The sequence below is a fragment of the Salvelinus fontinalis genome, chromosome 1 (assembly GCF_029448725.1).
Source record: "Salvelinus fontinalis isolate EN_2023a chromosome 1, ASM2944872v1, whole genome shotgun sequence".
NCBI classification, from domain to species: domain Eukaryota; kingdom Metazoa; phylum Chordata; class Actinopteri; order Salmoniformes; family Salmonidae; genus Salvelinus; species Salvelinus fontinalis.
The window spans coordinates 23,541,101-23,563,550 of NC_074665.1; the positions used below are offsets into that span (position 1 = coordinate 23,541,101).

At 45.5% G+C, this 22,450-nt stretch overlaps 1 protein-coding gene across 1 annotated transcript in view; it reads right to left on the reverse strand.

The window, feature by feature from the left end:
* The window catches only part of LOC129843555 (unconventional myosin-Id-like), a 118,856-nt gene that overhangs the window by 25,459 nt on the left and 70,947 nt on the right, over positions 1-22,450 (reverse strand). Inside the window, exons 17-21 of the mRNA XM_055912304.1 lie at positions 15,483-15,706; positions 14,865-15,003; positions 14,520-14,624; positions 13,959-14,072; positions 4,991-5,145 (exon numbers count right to left, since the gene is read on the reverse strand). Coding sequence (XP_055768279.1) covers positions 4,991-5,145; positions 13,959-14,072; positions 14,520-14,624; positions 14,865-15,003; positions 15,483-15,706 — 737 coding nt within the window. The remainder of the gene's footprint in view (positions 1-4,990; positions 5,146-13,958; positions 14,073-14,519; positions 14,625-14,864; positions 15,004-15,482; positions 15,707-22,450) is intronic.

Genomic DNA, 22,450 nt, shown 5'->3' on the forward strand with positions numbered 1-22,450 from the left:
GAGCGGAAGATAAACAGAGAGAGAGGAAGATAAACAGGGAGACAGAGAGACACAAAGAAGAGGAATGAAAATAGGGGAACGACAAAAAAGGAAAAAGGGATGAGAAAGGAAAAGAGCGAGGGAGGAAGTGAGAGCATGGGGATATAATCCGTTTTCATGCAGAAGCGGCTGGACTATTTGTGAGTTTCTAGACAACTGTTGTGCGTCACAGCCGATAAGAGGGTTATGTTCTTATTCACATGTGGAGCAGAATTTGCCGCGTCTGTTTTACTCTCAACAGATTTGGCCCCGATACATTCTGAGAGGGAGCCTATCTACTCGTAAAATATGACAGCTTTGACATTTCTTGAACAAACCCGTCAAGTCGCGAACTCAATCTGAAAAGTAGTCTTTTGAGGGGACTTATTCTGACCCCCCCCCCAGTGAAATAAGCCCCCATATTGAAAGTTGGAACTCTCGTACACTAACTACACAGAGAAAGAACGAGTGTTATTTGGAGTGGGGCTTACACTTACTGTCACTATCACTCTGCACTACACATGCTGTACATTTGTGGAATTAAAAAGCCAGCCATTGACTCTGGGTCCCTGTGTGTGATGTAAGCTGCTATGACGCTCTGCTCAGTGTTGTGTGGGCTGTGCACCACGCTGAAGGACAGATAAAGGTTACATCTACAGGGATGTGTAGGGCACATAACACACATTATACACACATTATACACACATTATACACCGAGTACATAAAGCGTTATGACCTGCTCTTTCCATCACATAGACTGACCAGGTGAATCCAGGTGAAAGATATTGTCCCTTATGGATGTGACTTGTTAAATCCACTTCAAATCAGTGTAGATAAAGGGGAGGAGACCGGTTAAAAATATGGCTTTTTAAGCCTTGAGACATAGATTGTGTACGTGTGCCATGCAGAAGGTGAATGAGTAAGACAAGAGATTTAAGTGCCTTTGAACGGGGTATGGTAGTAGGTGCCAGGCGCACCGGTTTGTGTCAAGAACTGCAACGCTGCTGGCTTTTTCACACTCAACAGTTTCCCGTGTGTATCAATAAATGGTTCACCACCCAAAGGACACTCAACTGACTTCACACAACTGTGGGAAGCGTTGGAGTCAACACGGGCCAGCATCCCTGTGGAACGCTTTCGACACCTTGTAGAGTCCATGCACCGACGAGTTGAGGCTGTTCTGAGGGTAAAAGGGGAGGGTGCAACTCATTATTAGGAAGGTGTTCCTAAATGTTTGGTGTACTCAGTGTACATGGACACACACACTGAGATGTCTCGGCGTGGCCTTTTGTTCTGGCCACGTTTCATTGTGATAGATGGGCGTCTATAGGAAGCACATGGAGACTAATTAAGAGGAACCCAATGGCAGAGGGCTTTCTCTCTCACGCGCGCTGAGAGCGCGTATACAATGAGACATGATAGCATCGGAGCAGAGGCGTGTTCAGGCACATTCCCCCCACAAAATAGACCCGTTTCAGACCAGAGCAAGGATATGATAAAGTGCCTTGGCTTAATTATAATGTAGGTATTCTACAGCTGGGTAAACATGACCAGCTGGCTGGTGTGTTTACGGACATATTCAATCAATCCTTATCCCAGTCTGCTGTTCCCACATGCTTCAAGAGAGCCACCATTGTTCCTGTTCCCAAGAAAGCTAAGGTAACTGAGCTAAACGACTACCGCCCCGTAGCACTCACTTCCGTCATCATGAAGTGCTTTGAGAGACTAGTCAAGGACCATATCACCTCCTGACACCCTAGACCCACTCCAATTCGCTTACCGCCCCAACAGGTCCACAGACGACGCAATCGCAACCACACTGCCCTAACCCATCTGGACAAGAGGAATACCTATGTGAGAATGCTGTTCATCGACTACAGCTCAGCATTTAACACCATAGTACCCTCCAAACTCGTCATCAAGCTCGAGACCCTAGGTCTCGACCCCGCCCTGTGCAACTGGGTACTGGACTTCCTGACGGGCCGCCCCCAGGTGGTGAGGGTAGGTAACAACATCTCCACCCCGCTGATCCTCAACACTGGGGTCCCACAAGTATGCGTTCTGAGCCCTCTCCTGTACTTCCTGTTCACCAACGACTGCGTGGCCATGCACGCCTCCAACTTAATCATCAAGTTTGCAGACGACACTACAGTGGTAGGCTTGATTACCAACAACGACGAGACGGCCTACAGCGAGGAGGTGAGGGCACTCGGTGTGTGTTGTCAGGAAAATAACCTCACACTCAACGTCAACAAAACAAAGGAGATGATCATGGACTTCAGGAAACAGCTGAGGGAGCACCCCCCTATCCACATCGACGGGACAGTAGTGGAGAGGGTAGTAAGTTTTAAAGTTCCTCGGCGTACACATCACGGACAAACTGAATTGGTCCACCCACACAGACAGCGTTGTGAAGAAGGCGCAGCAGCGCCTCTTCAACCTCAGGAGGCTGAAGAAATTCGGCTTGTCACCAAAAGCACTCACAAACTTCTACAGATGCACAATCGAGAGCATCCTGTCGGGCTGTATCACCGCCTGTATCACCGCCAACGAGACGGCCACAACCGTAAGGCTCTCCAGAGGGTAGTGAGGTCTTATTTCACTTAGGGGTGTACTCACTTTTGTTGGCAGCGGTTTAGACATTAATGGCTGTGTGTTGAGTTCTTTTGAGGGGACAGCAAATTTACACTGTTATACAAGCTGTACACTCACTACTTTACATTGTAGCAAAGTGTCATTTCTTCAGTGTTGTCACATGAAAAGATATACTCAAATATTTAAAAATGTGAGGGGTGTACTCAGTTTTGTGATATACTGTATATACTGTACTCTATATCATCTACTGCATCTTGCCATCTTTATGTAATACATGTATCACTAGCCACTTTAAACTATGCACTTTTATGTTTACATACCCTACATTGCTCATCTCATATGTATATACTGTACTCTATACCATCTACTGCATCTTGCCTATGCCGTTCTGTACCATCACTCATTCATATTTCTTTATGTACATATTCTTTATCCCTTTACACTTGTGTGTATAAGGTAGTAGTTGTGGAATTGTTAGGTTAGATTACTCGTTGGTTATTACTGCATTGTCGGAACTAGAAGCACAAACATTTCGCTACACTCGCATTAACATCTGCTAACCATGTGTATGTGACAAATAAAATTTTATTTGATTTGATTTGACATGCTGCAATCATCTATCATACAAGCCCCAACTTAAAAATAACATGACCTTAACATGACAGGTATAATGAAGAATAATGAACATTAACGTCTAAAAGGCTGGATTTCGTTGACATTCTCAACGCTCGGTTGGTTCAGATCAAATGGTCAGAAGACCGGAGAGTGAAGGACAGTGCCTGACGCGCACCACACATCATCCACCTTGAATCTGAGCAAAGGTAGTCAGCATTTTAAATCTATTTAAAGATACACTTGTTTAAAACCTGGATATTTGATGTCCTTTTACGAAGCAAGTCTTACCTTGTTTCAAAGTAGCCTAGTCAAAATACGACCAGATGTTGAGGGGATTACTTAAACACTTAATATGTCATTGAAACCAGCATTTTTCATGTACGATTGGTTTTCAAATCAACTTGAGTTAATTGCGCAGCAGCAAAAGGCATAATCCTAGTCATATTAGTAACCCGCGCTAGTTGATGCATCTTTAGATCTCCTCTCTTCATCTGTAACGGATATTTGAATCTCTGTCACATGAAACCGCTTGTGCGTGTGGTGCGCTTTTGAGAGCGGTGTTTTGACGCTAAGCATTTTGGAACATTAGCGCGTAGCCTACAGCCATGATCTTATAATATGAAGACATACAACTTCGTCAACATTTTAAGATAAACGGTCTGACCTGTTGCATCTACCTCATTGCTTTTTATTTTCTTTATGTTCAGCGGTATGAATTTTGGATCTGTCGTCCCAGAACTTTTGAACCGTAGACATATTTTTATCATCCAACGGACAACGGGGCACCTTTAATTACCAGCCCTGGAGGGAACTATTTTATAAAAGACATAAAATGCATTTGGTTATAATTGTAATCTTGTAATATTTGATAGGCTACCTAGGGTGGCCAACCATCCCCCAGGAGAGCCTTAAAGGGGCAGTGTTGTATTTTGAGACAGCCTTGAATATGCAAAGAAGCCAACAGGCAGAGTGCAACTTACATTTTTGTCTGATTCTCTGTGGTAAAAAAAGATAGTAATTCATTTTATTTTGTAAAGGGGTTCCTTGCTTCATACAACGAGACAACTATATTTTTTTTGGGGGGGTGGGGTGGGGGGCAAGTGACTTGAGCTTTTGGACAAGTAAAAAAAATCTGTCCTCCTTGTCCAAAGGACAAGTGTCGAGACAAGTTCAATGTCAAGCTCTGGTATATAATAGCTGTACAGTACCATATCAGGTGGGACAGTAGAGCAGTTCAAATCTGCAGCGTATGCAGTTTTTCCAAAGGTGAACGAAGGGACAGTGAGTAAGTAACACAGTAGGTGGGGGGAGACAGCTGGCCTGGACCATAATTTCCTTTACTGTCTGCACATCTGAGAGAATGCACCATACAGAAGGTACTGGACTTTGCTTACAGGAGAGCACAGGAGGCTGCTGAAGGGAGGACGGCACATATTAACAGCTGGAACGGAGCGAATGGAAAGGCATCAAACACATGGAAACCACGCATTTGATTTAGTTCCACCGATTCCGCTCCAGCCATTACCACGAGCCCGTCCTCCCCAATTAAGGTGCCACCAACCTCCTGCGGAGGACAGGTTCTGTATAGCTGTACTGGTTCTATGGCTCCCTGCAGACACACGTCACAAACATAGACAGACAGACAGAAAGACGAGTAGAAAGACAGACAGACTCACCCACTGACCGACCGACCACCTGACCGACCGACCAACAAACAGAAAGGCAGACACATGCATGGCACACATAAACACCCACTGGTTACCTTTTGAAGTGGCTGAGCAGGGTGCCCACCAGCTCTCCAATGCGGCTGTCCCCGGCAGGCATCATGCCCTTTAGACAAACCACCAGGTCCCGGCTGTCCTTAGTGTGGAACACCACCAATTGATCCTTACCAGGGGACACACTGATCCCAGTCACCTGGTAGGACAGAGAGAGAGGACACACACGTAAGTACGCAGACACACACACCAGGGAAGTTGGAGTTAGCGCAGCTCAATGGACACAGCAATACACGGTTCTCAGACTGAATCCAAATTACAATCCATCACTTCATTTGCTTGGTAAGGAAAGGGACCAGGGTTTATTCTGACATGGTCCTACACAGACTGCAATAGACAGGTAAAACCCCAAGGTTCTGTGTGTAACGTCTGGCTGCTTCAAGGGTTATTGTTCCTGGTGTGATTTTATATTTACCGGAACATAACATCTCTAAGGAACATAATGAAGAGAATGAAAAGTAGACTGTATATTGTGCATTTGTTTGCTCTGGAATGAATCATCTTTTGTTTTGTTGATGGGTTTTTTGCTGAGTGGATTATACTGTTAAATAACTATGAACTGAACAGAGCAGAATTGTGTTTGTAAAAAAAAAATAAAAAAAAATGAAAAAGTGTTTGCTCAGAGAGGCTGAGAAGAATGTGGCCAAATATCTTCTTCAAGACAGAAATGTTTTCAGTTATTGATCTTGATCCCACAGGACTAATCAATGACTTCTGATCGAGGCTCGTTGAACCAGCCAGTGTGGTCAGATGCCAATATTCTGCAGGTGTGTAGTTGGGCTTTACTGAGCTCTGCAAAACCCCACCAAATGTGTTAGACCTAGCCCTAACCTCTATTTAATAGCATCACAGGTAAACACCGCTTAAAGGTCAGGGCCATGCCTAAACAGCATGGTGTGTCTAATTACCTCTCTCTCAGACACCCTCGTTCTCTGTCTCTGTCTCTTCCCCCCTATCTTTTTATCTCTCCCACAGGTCAATACAGCTCAGAGGTTAGGGTCTAATGCTCATAGCTTATAGTTTCTTTCTTTCTTTCCCACCATCTCTTTCTATCCCTCCCTACCTCTCTTTTTCTATCCCTTCCCACTCCTTCCCCCTGCCTCTGTGAGTCCAGGCTCCAATAAGCACAGCGTAGAGTAGACCATGGAAAGAGTCTTACACATTACCCCCTTAGTCCAGCATCATACTGGGACAAAATCATAATTATTCCATCTTCATCAGATGAAGGAAATGTGACAGCTCCACCATGGCACCACGCGTCAAGGGGTAAACAACCAATAGCTAGCTGCTTCACCAATAGCTAGCTGCTGCACCAATAGCTAGCCGATATAACGGAAAGTGAAATGAGCCCAGGGGTTAGAAACGATTTCAACAGGTATACTCCCAACACCATATGCTCGTGTTCGTGACAGCATATTTAAATGAACAAGTTAATTGATTGGAACGAGCCTCATTTCTTTTTAATGAGTTGGGATAATGAAACAGTCAGATTGCCGTTTTCGATTCGGCTTCTTTCATTGAAATCAAATCAAATTTTATTAATCACATGCGCCGAATACAACAGGTGTAGACCTTACAGTGAAATGCTTACTTACAAGCCCCTAACCATCAATGCGGTTTAAAAAATACGAAAAAGAAATAAAAGGAACAAGTAATTAAAATAACAATAGCGAGACTATATACAGGGGGTACCGGTACAGTGTCAATGTGCAGGTGCACCAGTTAGTCAAGGTAATTGAGGTAATATGTACATGTAGGTTATTCAAATGACTATGCATAGATAACAGAGTAGCAGAGGCGTAAAAGAGGGGGGGACAATGCAAATAGTCTGGGTAGCCATTTGATTAGATGTTCAGGAGTCTTATGGCTTGGGGAGGTAGAAGCTGTTTAGAAGCCTCATGGACCTAGACTTGGCGCTCCGGTACATGGTAGCAGAGAGAACAGTCTATGACTAGGGTGGCTGGAGTCTAACAATTTTTAGGGCCTTCCTCTGACACCGCCTGGTATAGAGGTCCTGGATGGCAGGAAGCTTGGCCCCAGTGATGCACTGGGCCGTACGCAACCAGTCAGGATGCTCTCGATGGTGCAGCTGTAAAACCTTTTGAGTACCTGAGGACCCATGATACATTTTTTCAGTCTCCTGAGGAGGTTTTGTCTTGCCCTCTTCACGACTGTCTTGGTTGGCTTGGACCATGTTAGTTTGTTGGTGATGGGGACACCAAGGAACTTGAAGCTCTTAGGGCGGTATGCAAATTGGAGTGGGTCTCGGGTTCCTGGGATAATGGTGTTGATGTGAGACATGACCAGCCTTTTAAATCACTTCATGGCTACAGACATGAGTGCTATGAGTCGGTAGTCATTTAGGCAGGTTACCTCAGTGTTCTTGGGCACAACATGCTTAAAACATGCTGGTATTACAGACTCGGACAATGAGAGGTTGAAAATGTCAGTGAAGACACTTGCCAGTTGGTCAGCGCATAAGATCCGGGTTAGAGTCCCGCTCCTTGAAAGCGGCAGCTCTAGCCTTTAGCTCAGTGCGGATGTTGCCTGTAATCCATGGCTTCTGGTTGTAGTATGTACAGTACGGTCACTGTGCATCGACATCATCGACTGATGTGGTGTACTCCTGAATATCATCGGAAGAATCCCGGAACATATTCCAGTCTGTTAGCAAAACAGTTCTGACCACTTTTTTATTGACCGAGTCACTGGTGCTTCCTGCTTTAATTTTTGCTTGTAAGCAGGAATCAGGAGGATAGAATTATAGTCAGATTTATCAAATGGAGGGCGAGGGAGAGCTTTGTATGCGTCTCTGTGTGTGGAGTAAAGGTGGTCTAGAGTTTTTTTCCCTCTGGTTGCACATTTAACATGCTGATAGAAATTTTGTAAAACGGATTGAAGTTTCCCTGCATTAAAGTCCCCGGGCGCCTTCTCTGGATGAGCATTTTTCCTGTTTGCTTATGGCGGAATACAGCTCATTGAGTGCGTTCTTAGTGCCAGCATCGGTCTGTGGTGGTATGTAGACAGCTACGAAAAATACCGGTGAAAACTCTAGGTAGATAGTGTGGTCTACAGCTTATCACGAGACCCTCTACCTTTGATTTTGTAAATGTCATGCAGGTGGGTAGCAGGTAGCCTAGTGGTTAGACTGTTGGGCTAGTAACCGAAAGGTTGCTGTATCGATTCCCCGAGCTGACAAGGTAAAGGTCTGCCGTTCTGCCCGAGCAAGGCAGTTAACCCACTGTTCTCCGGGACCCCGAAGAAGTGGATGTTGATTAAGGAAGCTCCCCTCTCTGATTCAGAGGGGTTGGGCTAAATGAGGAAGACACATTGGAGTCAACATGGGCCAGCATCCCTGTGGAACGCTTTTGACACCTTGTAGAGTCCATGCACCGACGAATTGATGCTGTTCTGAGGCCAAAAGGGGAGGGTGCAACTCAACATTATCAAGGTGTTCTTAATGTTTTGTACACTCAGTGTATATTGATAAGATCATCTTTGAAAACTAACAACCACCAAAATAAAAACTTGACAGTCAGGGAGAAGAAAAAATGCACAAAATGTTATGGCATGAGGAAACCATTGATTTTGTTAGAATGTTGGAGTCACTCAATGTTGGAGATAACCTAAAAACCCGCATAAGCCATGGCAAAATGTGTCAAATTGCAGGAAATTAGTTTAAAACAGCAACATTTTGTCTATGTGACCAAGAGGTCGGAGACCACTCCCCCCCACCCATACTAACTTTGCCACCGCTGATGAAAACAATCCTAGGGGGAAACAATACATGTTTGGAGAGATGGAAAGATAGAGTGAAAGAGAGTGAGAGGAAAGACAAATAACCTCTATTGGAAAGCGGAGCACATGTAGCAGCCAGGCGATTTGTGCACATGCCTGAACGACACCAGACATCAGCTGATCTGCCCTACTGCACGGTCGCCATGACAACCCCATCTCCTGGGAAGTTGGCATGACAACGGCGGAGGGAGAGAGCAACGGCCGGAGAGGGAGAGGGAGGAAGATGCAGGAAGCAAAGGGAATGTGTCGGGAAAAAGAGGGATGGAGGGAGGTAGAGAGGGACGTACAACGGATATTTGTTTTATTTTTACGTTTTTTTTTTTTTACAAGGACACAACAGTTAACACACTAACGATCGCTGTATGCACCACAAGGTGGTGGTTAATTGACCTATAAATCGGAGGTAGACAGCCATGACTCCTCAGTAGCATGGACGTATGGGGAGCTATCCATCTCCTAGTGGATGGGTCTCAAGTCGCACCCTACTCCCCACATAGCAGACTACTTTCGTCCAGAGCTCTATGGACTACAGGGAATAGGTTGCCATTTGGGATGCACAAATTGCCTCTGGTTCCTGGGGCAGGAAATAAACACAAGGGCAGCCAAGGTTTAGCGTGGCAGCAACCCAGCTAGCTCGCTGATCTTACAGGCCTTTCCCCTCCATCTGACCTTCAAGTAATCGACGGTTTCTCGTCATGCATCGCTGGCTCCCCTAGCAACCATACGTCTCCATCCCAATCTACTCTCTCACCTTGACCAGCTCTCTAGCTCCTATAGATGACATTCAGAATAATGGAGTATTTCGTCATACGTATGTGCGTGTGTGGGTGTGTGGGGGGGGTGTGACCGTTTGGTTTTTGCGACCGCACTTGAAGACCGCACTTTCCGGTTTGACTGACCTTCATGTCTTAAAGTAATGATTGACTGTCATTTCTCTTTGCTTATTTGAGCTGTTCTTGCCATAATATGACTTGTTCTTTTACAAAATCTTCTGTATGCCACCCATACCTTGTCACAACACAACTGATTGGCTCAAACGCAGACTGGTACTGTACTGTAGCTGTACACAATGTTCTATACTGTAAGTATTGTGGGTACCGTCATTTTCTACCTCTCTGAGTAGTCTTCTTATGTCTCCCAGTCTGTTCCATTTAACAATACTGAAGCTTCCGCCCGAGTGTCCAGCACACTGTAACAGTCCTGACCTGTTTTATGTTGTTTTTATGTGTTTATGGTCAGGGCATGTGTTTTGGGTGGGCAGTCTATGTTATTCGTTTCTATGTTGGTTTTGGTTTGCCTGGTATGGCTCTTGATTAGAGGCAGGTGGTTTGCATTTTCCTCTAATCAAGAGTCATATTTAGGTAGGGCATTCACACTGTTTGTTTGTGGGTGGTTGTCTCCTGTGATGTCTTCGTTTGTGTTCGATGTATTCACTTTTGGAGCTGTTTGGCTGTTCGTATGTTTCGATGTCCGTTCCTGTTCGTGAGTTTACGTTTGTCTATGTAAGTTTATGTTCAGGTTGCGTCAACGTCGTTTTGTTATTTTGTAAGTTTTGAAAGTGTTTGTTTTGTTTCGTGTTGCCATCAGTTGTTCGTATTAATAATAAAGATGGCATATTTCCCTGACTCCGCATATTGGTCTGAAGATCCTTCTCTCCTCACCTCATCTGAGGATGAGGAAAGCGACAGCTCATTACAGAACCACCCACCTCTCCAGAGCCAAGCAGCGGAGTCAAAGGAGAAAGGGACAGGAAAAGAAGGAGCAATGGACATGGGACGATGTTCTGGATGGAAAGGGTGTCTACACATGGGAGGAGATCCTAGCTGGTAGAGATCGCCTCCCATGGGAACAGCTGGAGGCACTGAGGAGAGCGGAGGCTACCGGAGAGAGGAACCGGAGCTATGAGGGAACGCGTCTGGCACGGAAGCCGAAAAAGCCCGTGAGTAACTCCCAAAAATTTCTTGGGGGGGGGCTAAAGGGTAGTGGGCCAAGGGCAGGTAGGAGACCTGCGCCCACTTCCCAGGCTTACCGTGGAGAGCGGGAGTACGGGCAGGCGCCGTGTTACGCAGTAGAGCGCACGGTGTCTCCTGTACGAGTGCATAGCCCAGTGCGGGTTATTCCACCTCCCCGCACTGGGAGGGCTAGATTGGGCATTGAGCCAGGTGTCATGAGGCCGGCTCAACGCGTCTGGTCTCCAGTGCGTCTCCTCGGGCCGGCATACATGGCACCTGCCTTACGCATGGTTTCCCCGGTTCGCCTACATAGGCCGGTGCGGGTTATTCCACCTCCCCGCACTGGTCGGGCAACCGGGAGCATTCAACCAGGTAAGGTTGGGCAGGTTCAATGCTCAAGAGTGCCAGTACGCCTCCACGGTCCGGTATTTCCGGCACCACCTCCCCGCCCCAGCCTAGTACCTACAGTGTCTACACTATGCACTAGGCTACCAGTGCGTATCCTGAGCCCTGTTCCTCCTCCACGCACTCTCCCTGTGGTGCGTGTATTTAGCCCGGTGCCTACAGTTCCGGGCCCACGCACTAAGCTACCAGTGCGTCTCCAGAGCCCTGTACACACTGTATATTCTCCCCCTACTAATCCTGATGTGCTTGTCCTCAGCCCGGCGTCACCAGTGCCGGTACCACGCATCAGGGATAGAGTAGGCTTTGAGAATACAGTGTGCCCTGTCCCTGCTCCCCGCACTAGTAGGAAGGTGCTTGTCATTAGCACGGTGCCTCCAGTTCCGGCACCACGCACCAGGTCTACAGTGCGCCATATCCGGCCAGAGCCATCCGTCTCCCCAGCGCCATCTGAGCCATCCGTCTCCCCAGCGCCATCTGAGCCATCCGTCTCCCCAGCGCCATCTGAGCCATCCGTCTCCCCAGCGCCATCTGAGCCATCCGTCTGCCAGGAGCCTGCAAAGCCGCCCGTCTGCCATGAGCCTGCAAAGCCGCCCGTCTGCCATGAGCCTACAGAGCCGTCGGCCAGACAGGAGCCGCTAGAGCCGTCAGCCAGACAGGAGCCGCTAGAGCCGCCCGCCAGACAGGATCTGCCAGAGCCGCCAACCAGACAGGATCTGCCAGAGCCGCCAACCAGACGGGATCTGCCAGAGCCGCCAACCAGACAGGATCTGCCAGAGCCGCCAACCAGACAGGATCTGCCAGAGCCGCCAGCGAGCCATGAGCAGCCAGAGCCGTCAGTGAGCCATGAGCAGCCAGAGCCGTCAGAGAGCCATGAGCAGCCAGAGCCGTCAGAGCGCCATGAGCGTAGAGAGCCGTCAGTCTGCCATGAGCGTCGAGAGCCGTCAGCCTGCATGGACCTGCCAGAGCCGTCCAAACAGGACCTGCCAGAGTCCTTCAGCCGGGATCTGCCCCTTGTCCCGGTGTTGCCCCTTGTCCCGGTGTTGCCCCTTGTCCCGGTGCTGCCCCTTGTCCCGGTGCTGCCCCTTGTCCCGGTGCTGCCCCTTATCCTGGTGCTGCCCCTTGTTCCGGTGTTGGCCGTTTATTTAGGGGAAAGTGGTTTTAGGGTGGTCATTAGAAGGGGTAGACAGAAGAGGGGAGTGACTAAGGTGGTAAGGGGACAGCGTCCTGAGCCGGAACCACCACCGTGGTCAACTGCCCACCCGGACCCTCCCCTGGACTTTGTGCTTGTGCGCCCGGCGTGCGCATCTTGAGGGGGGGGTACTGTAACAGTCCTGACCTGTTTTATGTTGTTTTTATGTGTTTATGGTCAGGGCATGTGTTTTGGGTGGGCAGTCTATGTTATTCGTTTCTATGTTGGTTTTGGTTTGCCTGGTATGGCTCTTGATTAGAGGCAGGTGGTTTGCATTTTCCTCTAATCAAGAGTCATATTTAGGTAGGGCATTCACACTGTTTGTTTGTGGGTGGTTGTCTCCTGTGATGTCTTCGTTTGTGTTCGATGTATTCACTTTTGGAGCTGTTTGGCTGTTCGTATGTTTCGATGTCCGTTCCTGTTCGTGAGTTTACGTTTGTCTATGTAAGTTTATGTTCAGGTTGCGTCAACGTCGTTTTGTTATTTTGTAAGTTTTGAAAGTGTTTGTTTTGTTTCGTGTTGCCATCAGTTGTTCGTATTAATAATAAAGATGGCATATTTCCCTGACTCCGCATATTGGTCTGAAGATCCTTCTCTCCTCACCTCATCTGAGGATGAGGAAAGCGACAGCTCTTACACACACACACTTTCTCTCTCCAGGCTCTCGTGCGTGTGTGTGTGTGTGTGTGTGTGTGTAAACAATAGCCGATAGCCCTTCAGCCAATCCCATTCTCCTCCTAGCCCTGCTTTTCCATTTCCATTACAGATGCAGCGAATGGACTGGGGTGTCCATCCTAGAATTCTTTCCTGACAGTTTTCCAGATTGAACACCATGGTTCCTTGTCATAGTTGCTATCGTTCGCCTCAGCTCATTTCTCACTCATTACAACAGCACAGGGAGGGAATATCTGGTCAGACGGATTACCTTTTCACCTTTCTACCTCCCTCCCTCCTTCTCTCACCCCTCCCCCCCCCCACACACAGTGTTAGTATCTGCCTGTACTGTAATACCAGAGATTATACTTTGCCGCGCCCCTTGACTCGTACGTGGAACGAGGACAGAGGTTTAAAGGCGGGTGTAGGTTACATAAACAGAGTTCTGATAAAAAGCCAGGATGTTTTGGGTAAAAGCAGGGACGCACTGCTGTGAATCTAAAAACAACCATGAGGATTCTCACCATGGAAACAAGGCGCATAGTCTTTGTGTGCCTTATAGTCCACCAATCAGTGAGAATGTTTTTAACATAACATGAATGCAGCGGAGAACGGATTGGGAGAGTTGCACATTTAAACGCTGTTGCCTTAGCTACAAATAACAGTCTCCGTATATAGCATAATAAGAGACGAGAGATGATTTAAAACCAAACAAAATCCCATCTCATCTTTTTTCAATGGAAGTCTACCAGGACATTGGAAAGACAATTATTCCATTATCTCAACATAACGTTCAATTTCCTCCTCCGCCTCAAACCGTGCTGTTATTAATTATCAATTGAGAATCAGTTAGAGAGATCCATTATGCTGTTTGGAGCAGCAGCTAGTAAGATTCCCATCAATATCAACGCCATCAAATCCACCACATTAAGAACACAGGGGAGATGATCGTACGTTGTAGAGGGGGATGCTCTTCATGGGCTTGTACTGCTTCAGGGGGTCCATCTTGTACAGGTGGCGGTCTGTGATGAGGACGGCCCGGTCCTCTGCCTTGTGGAAACGGTTGATCTGAGAAACACAAAGGTCCTCATCAGTCGCCCCCACAGGAGACACACGGCACGGGGAGTTGGCTAAACTCAGAGACAGTTAGGTGAGTGTGTGTGTGTGTGTGTGTGTGTGTGTGTGTGTGTGTGTGTGTGTGTGTGTGTGTGTGTGTGTGTGTGTGTGTGTGTGTGTGTGTGTGTGTGTGACAGATGTGATCAGATTCCCTATTGTGTGCGTGTGTGTGTGTGACAGATGTGATCGGATTCCCTATTGTGTGCGTGTGTGTGTGTGTGTGTGTGACAGATGTGATCGGATTCTCTATTGTGTGCGTGTGGGTGTGTGTGTGTGACAGATGTGATCGGATTCTCTATTGTGTGCGTGTGGGTGTGTGTGTGTGACAGATGTGATCGGATTCTCTATTGTGTGCGTGTGGGTGCGGGTGTGCGCGCGTCCAGGTCTGCATCTACGTACCTTGCGCACGTTGCAGGAGAAGAGAACTCTCATGAACTTGTCCTTACGCTGCAGCTCACTGGACACCAAGGTGAAGGAGGACGCTGTGTCAGGACTGTCTCGTTTCTGAACACTCACACACACACGCACACACACAAAGACTGTCATGAAGATCATCAACTCTACAAAGACAAACCTCTTTCCATTGTATTTTAGTTCCAACAATGCACGCATACACACGGCGCACACACACATTTACAACTACGTTTAAATAAAAAACTAAAATCACACACATCAACCGCTAACCTCCTCCTTTGAGGAGCTCAGGGCTACAGTGTCAAACCCCCCCCAGCCAGTTCAACTCACCAGGTAGTTGCCCTCCCAGCTCCTCTGCAGCCCCAGGTCAGGTCTCTGGTCCTTGAGGGCCTCCAGGGTGGCCCCCTTGGCTCTGATCTGCAGCTTCTCCTCTGGAGTCATGTCTTTGATCAGCATCCACGCCCACCACCTAAAGCAGCATGGAAACACCCACAGGAATAGCAATGGAGCCAAGATATCGACTCTGATACAGTAGAATCTATAGCCTTGACAACAGGATTGGCCATATCTGACGTGACGATATTGCCGAACAGTGATTTCTTGGGGGGCTGCACTCTCTCTGACAACAAACATCCTGCCTTGAAACTGTACTTTCGAGGTTTTACGTGTGGAATTTCACTTTCTCCGGATGAAAGTATTGAATGAGACTTTGATAGGGGGAAATGTCCACCGCAGAGCTGAGCCTGGAGGAAACATGGGTAAGCACCTTCAAAGGAAACCGGTTGGAGTTTAAAACAGCACCCCTGGCTATGACACTCCACAGAATTCTTACCACACTGATGATACACCGATGGAAGGGGCTTACAGTGCATTGCGTTCAAGGCTTGATGTTCTGTCTGAACAGAGGTGAAACAAGTCATATTACAACCTTGTGTGCTGTTTGTTCACCTGTTGTAGAAGCTCCGCAGCGCCTCTTCAAACCTCCTCAGGACTTTGGGCGGCGTGGGCCACTTGACGTGCTTGCCGTGGTCCCTCATGGAGCGCACGTTTTTGAATTTGCGGTTGACGTCTTCGATGTAAGACTTGACTTTGAAGCGCCGGTAGGCCCGTAGGATGATGACGGCGGCACGCATGCGCCGGTAACGCATCCTGGCTATGGTACCGCGCCATACCTGGTGAATAGGACCGAAGAGAGAGAAGGGGATGGAGAGGTTCATACAGTGGAAATGAATCAACTTTATTGATACCTCCCAATAACAACTATTACGTGACCAGGATGTATGGCCTAGAGTATGAAACAAACAAATATATAATACTAGTAAAATGTAAATAAAGGCAGCCTATATTTGATAAACAGACTTTTTTTTCTATATATATTTTAGATACATAAACTAGATTTTATGTATGTTTTAATGAACTCAAGCAAGAAAGCCAGAACAAAGATTCACATGATTAAAATGTCAAATTCAAGTTAGCTGTTGTAAATCTGAACAGCATGTATGTTGGACCTTTATTGAAAAGAATGCAGAAACTTGTATGTACGTTTTTTATGAGCTCAAGCAAGAAAGCAAAAACAACTATTAACATAATTACATTTCACGTTCAAGTTAGTAGCTGTAAATCTGAACAGCTTGCATGTTGGACTATTACCGAAAAGAGACGGCATAACCAAACACCAGTTAACCCCCCCCCCCCCCCACATCAAATCCCTCATAGCTATTCTTTGACAAATGACAGGAGTGGCAAAGAGTGGCATGTCAGTTAAAAAGGCTGGTACTCAGGCTAGCTCAAACATGAAAGAATGAACTTCATAGCCATTAGTTATTTCTGTGCATTACAGAGAAATAATGCACACTAGAATGTCAGAAACTACATTTGTTTACATCCCTATTAGTGAGCATTTCTCCTTTGCCAAGATAATCCATCCATCTGACAGGTGTGGCATATCAAGAAGCTGATTAAACAGCATGATCATTACAAAGGTGCACCTTGTGCTGGGGTCTTCTTTTTTTACTCTACAATTTGCTGTTTTGTCACACAACACAATGCCACAGATGTCAAGTTTTGAGGAAGTGTGCAATTGGCATGCTTACTGCAGGAATGTCCCCCAGAGCTGTTGACAGAGAATTTAATGTTCATTTCTCTACCATAAGCCGCCTCCAACGCCATTGAAAAAAAAAACATGTCAGTACGTCCAACCAGCCTCACCGTCTTATGGGCGAGCGATTTGCTGATGTTAACACTGTGAACAGAGTGCCCCATGGTGGTGGTGGGATTATGGTATGGGTAGGCATAAACTACGGACAACGGACACAATTGCATTTTATCGATGGCAATTTGAATGCACAGATATACCATCACGAGATCCTGAGGCCCATTATATTATATTATTTTGCCATTCATCCGCCGCCATCACCTCATGTTTCAGCATGATAATGCATGGCCCCATGTCGCAACGATCTGTACAAAATTCCAGGAAGCTGAAAATGTTCAAGTTCTTGCATGGTCTGCATACTCTGACATGTCACCCATTGAGCATGTTTGGGATTCATATCTTTATTCCCAGTCATGTGAAATCCCTAGATTACGGCCTAATGAATTTATATCAATTGACTTATTTCCTTGTATGAACTTTTAACTCAGTAAAATCTTTGAAATGGTTGCATGTTGCGTTTATATTTTTGTTCAGTATTATTGAATACAGATCCACAAAAAAATCTTTACTTTTTTAAACTATTTGAATACAGATCTTAGAAAGTGACTACTTTTCAAAACTTTGTGAATACAGAACACAGAAAGTAACTACCTTTTAAAACCGAACACATATCAGAGAAAGCAACTAATTAACTACCATATTATGTAAATAAGGTATTTCTGTTTTTATTTGTAATACATTTTTTACAATTTCAAAAAAACTGTTTTCGCTTTGTCATTATGGGGTATTTGTGTGTAGATTGATGAGGATTTTTTATTCATTTAATCCATTATAGAATAAGGCTGGAACATAACAAAATGTGGAAAAGGGAAGGGGTCTGAATACTTTCCGAATGCACTGTACTCTAATGTTGAGGTATATCCAAGAGACCTCCAAACTATGTGCTAATGATCATATATGTCCTTCATGTATTTAATTATAGGCTATAGGCAATATTAAGATTAATATCCAAGAGACCTCCAAACTATGTGCTAATGATCATATATATAAACTAATTCAACTAACTGTTGTAATTTTTGGCTTTTCATCAAACATTTGGCAGTCATCACATTTGTTTTGTTTTCAAATAACTTGCATATTTTCAAATACCTTCAAATATTATATGGTTTTCTGAGAGGTATTCAAAATACTTTCAAATATGACTTGGTTTTCTGAGACCTGTATTTGAATATCAAAGAAAATAGTTATTTTTATTTGAAACGGTACAAAAAAATATATTCGACTACCTTGAGATTTGAATGTTGGCATTTAAAAATAAACCACAAAATACAATTATTTCTGCCCATGTGCCTCACACTCCCCCCGTCCCCCACCTTGCTGCCCTAGGTCACACAGAAATAATGGAGGAGGGAAGAGAAAGATCAGAGTGATCCATATTCATCGGTCCCATCTACCCATGAGCTGCATTTATTAGGCTGCAAACAGAAGAAAAAAAATACTGAAAATCGGGAGGGACTAACTGAACATGTCCAATAAGAAACCCTCATTTTCGTTTTCCACTGCAAAATGTTTTGCTACAGTGTGCAGTAATGAATACAGACGGGCCTGTTACTATCCTCCCACGTGACAAGGATGATGATGAGGTGAATAAATGAATGGAATCCAACTCATAGATGGTCCCCACTAGCTAACAGTGTTAGAAAAAAAACATTCTAATTCAGATTTGATCAAATGTTGAAGAAATGAATTCTGTTTAAGGCGAACAGCATTGAGATAAGATATTATAATATAACATATTAAAATGGAGATGGAGAATTAAAGATATTTCTTAAGGGACCCGAGTGTATTATGGTCTTGGGTTGAGATTCACAGAATATGCTTAAAGGTGCAATATGCAGAAATTTCTCCACCATTTCCTGGTTGCTAAAATTCCAATAGTTTGCCTAATTTCAGTTTTGAAACAATAAGAGAATCATTGTGCCATCTAAACCGCTGTGAAATATATTTTCATTAAGCAAAAATATTGTATTTTCATCTGATGTACAAACCGAAAGTAAAAGACGCAAAAACTAAACTTAAGAACGGAAAGCATAGAAATAGTGCACATATAACAGATCTACCGCTTCTCAGACTTGCTTTCAATGAGAATGACAGATCTATAACAAAACATTTCCACGTGAATTTGGTTAAATATTGCCACTTTAAACTGATTGTGAGCAATATACTGTAGGGCTATTGGACCCTAAATGACCTTCTTTACTTTGATTTTAAACAAAGACTAGGATTGTGAGCAGAGAGATGGTGGGATGGCTTGCGTGTCAAAAGAAGCTCTCGAGTTAGAAGAACCTCTCAAGCGGATTTCATACAGTACATCTCTTCCTAAACATTCCACATGGGCAGACATGAGAAATGTTATCTACGTGACAAAATACTGTAACCACAAAATACTGTAGTCACATATTATGATACAACTGTGGCAGTCGTGTCATAATATTGCCAATTGATGGTAGCTACTTAGCATCAATCAAGCCCGATGTATAAACATACATTTGAATGCGATATGTCCTGAGCTAAAAGTACGAAGCCGGTTACAGGAAGAGCAACAGCTGCATTGGATAAGGCCAAACGTAATCTAAATCTATCTGAATTATCTTAAGCCGACTAAAATATACAACAGGTAAACGGTGGGATGTGTGTATTCACCACGCCCGCCTGCCCGACACACACACCCCACTGCTTGGCTGTGCTTAAACAAAGGAGGGGCAGACAGTGTGGGATGATCATGAGTAGGAAGGTGGGGAGAGGAGAGGACGACACCCAGGGGAACATGTGTAAATCAGGCCAATAACACGGCCGGAACTCCGTCTTCTCCAATAAAGCCATCTGATCAGCTTTTTACAGACTCCCTCCATCCTCCCTCCAACATTGGGTCGTACTAGCCACACGCTGCCCTGACTTTGGGGCACCAGATTTACGAGCTCGTCAAAGCCAAATTGGGGGTGTCTTGGCCAGACAAAGTGGGACAGATTGGTAAGGCTTTATTGGGGCACTTTGAAATGCATGCTGGGTAGAGCGAGGCCGGCCAGCACAAATCACGTACCATGACAATGGCTGGATGTGTAGGGGGCTTGAGAGATATACATCTTCATGTAAACGTAGAGATATATAGGCTACACCAAGTGATGCAACTGCTTTAGGCTTACTGAATATCCATATCCCATTCACAGTCTCTGACCAAACATGCTAAACAAAATATCCTTTTATGTCATCCACAAAACTAATCAAACATGGAAAGACGGATAGCCTAGTCAATTTGGGCCGGCGGGGCGACACACTCGACTACAATCCAATGCTGAGCGCCACTATTTCCCTGTCCTCTGGGGACATCAGGCTGGTTTTCCAGTGACATGCTCGACACCAAGGTGGGTGGAGACGGCATCAAGCGGAGTGTGTGACACAATTTAACAAGGGCACAACACACACACACTCTGACCGCAGGCAATCACCAGGGACGCTGGGTGAGACACTGGGCCAACGGGTATTAGCATAAATCAATCCAGCGCTCGGGTGAACAGCAACAGCATCGCCACATGCTCAAGGCAGCAGGCAGTGGCTTGCTCTGAAACCCTCATTAGACTGACATCCTCTATACATGATCACCATGTTCCATCATTGGGCTCATCTACTGTGTGACAAAGGATTTTTAACAATGGGAATACTGGAACTGAAGTGAGGAGGAAACAGACTAGCTACGGATACTGATACGAATTTTGATATAAATAATTTGTGTTGCCTCCAAGGACCGACTGTCAGACGCTAAAATCACTAACTGAAACAAAGAAACCATCAGAAATGATTGCTTGTATCAGGTCTGTCAATTAGAAATCCAGACAAGTAGAACATACTGTATTGTACATGAACAAGACATGCCAGAGGATAGAAAGCAAGGGGGGGATTCTATGAGGAGTCGGGGAACATTTTAAGAAGGTCATATCGGAGGAAAGCAGTGCACCTTGGCTGGGAGCCAAACCTTGGTTGCCATGGTGAGAGCCCCGTCTATCCATATCCTTCCACTGTCAGGGGGATGCGTCAGGTCAGTGGATTGTTTTGAATGTGGAACGCCTGGCACTACTTTATCTTCTTGTTGCTAGTGCGGTGAATCCAAGCGTGAATAACTATACTCAAAATAGCCTACAACGAATTAATTACATTACCAACTCAAGGAATTTTTGCAATAAAACATGAGCCGGAATTAATTCGGTTTGCATTGTAAAATATCAAATAAATATGTCATTATGAACTCATAGGAAACATCTGTGCCTTGATTGTTCAACAGTGGGAAGTGGGAAGTTGTTGGTGCAATGAGAAGTTGCAGCAAAAGAGAATATTCAAACTGTCACGGCGCCAGTTGACAGCACAGCCGCAAACAAACAGCATGAAAGAACACAAAAGGAGAACGCAGCTGAGCTCCGAGAGACAGGAGGGAAAAATACTCCGGTACAATCAAGACACACTTCTTCATCATCAAAGTCTTCCTTAATAACAGAGTATGCAGGTACAGTATCTCCCTAAGTGAAGCAAAAGTCACTGACAAAAGGAATGACAACAAGAGAAACAACATGGTTTCAACCTGACGAGACATAAGGGGATAATTTACTAAACAACAGCTGCTGACTTCTTACATGGCAAAACGTATGTTATCAAATGTCCTAGACTTTAGTAGCAACCTTTGCATTGATGTGACGTTGTTCTAACTAAAATGTGTATGTATAAGGGGAACTGACCCTCATAAGCCAAATTGTATCTTAAAAGGCATCGTTTCAAACTGAGGGGTGCTGTAACTCTGTTAGTGTTGCTGTTCTTCTGTCTGTCTGTGGCATGGGCTCGAGAGTGGAGGGGTCAGAGACAAAGCTCAACAGGGTCACGGCGCAGGGAGAGAGAGGAGACTGAGCGAAGTTTCGATGGAGAGCCGAGGGACGGAGGCCGTGGGTGCGACCGACGAACACACAACCACACCTGACATCTGGACTGAGATGAAGGAGCTGAGAGACATGGTGGTGGAGCAGAGAGAGAAGCTGAGGAACACGGAGGCCCGAGTGGCAGCAAGTGAGGGCCTTACAGAGGAGCAGAGAATCACCACAAAAGAAGTAGACGAACTGAAGACAGACAATACGGCCTTGGAGGCCAGACTGACAGCCAGTGAGAGTCAGGTGGAGAAACTGAAGAACAAGAATGCAGGTAGGCCTAATACACCTGTGTACGAATTACGATGAACAACATTTTGTTCCTCATCTGCTTTATATGAGCATTAATGGCTTATGTATACATCATTTCAAGCCAAGAAGCTTAACTGTCAGGAGCGGAAGCCAAAAAGACTGCCAGTGAGAGAGAGTGCAGCCAGCGAGAGAACAGAACAGCGCAAATCGGCTCTAACCAGAATAGAAAGAGGAGTGGGAGGCCCCGGTGCACAACTGAGCAAGAGGACAAGTACATTAGAGTGTCTAGTTTGAGAAACAGACGCCTCACAAGTCCTCAACTGGCAGCTTCATTTAATAGTACCCGCAAAACACCAGTCTCAACGGCAACAGCGAAGAGGCGACTCCGGGATGCTGGCCTTTCTCAAGACAAGAATAGACTGATGAGTATCAGAAGAAAGTTCTTTGTTTCTGGACATTTTGAGCCTGTCATCGAACCCACAAATGCTGATGCTCTAGATACTCAACTAGTCTAAAGAAGGCCAGTTTTATTGCTTCTTTAAATC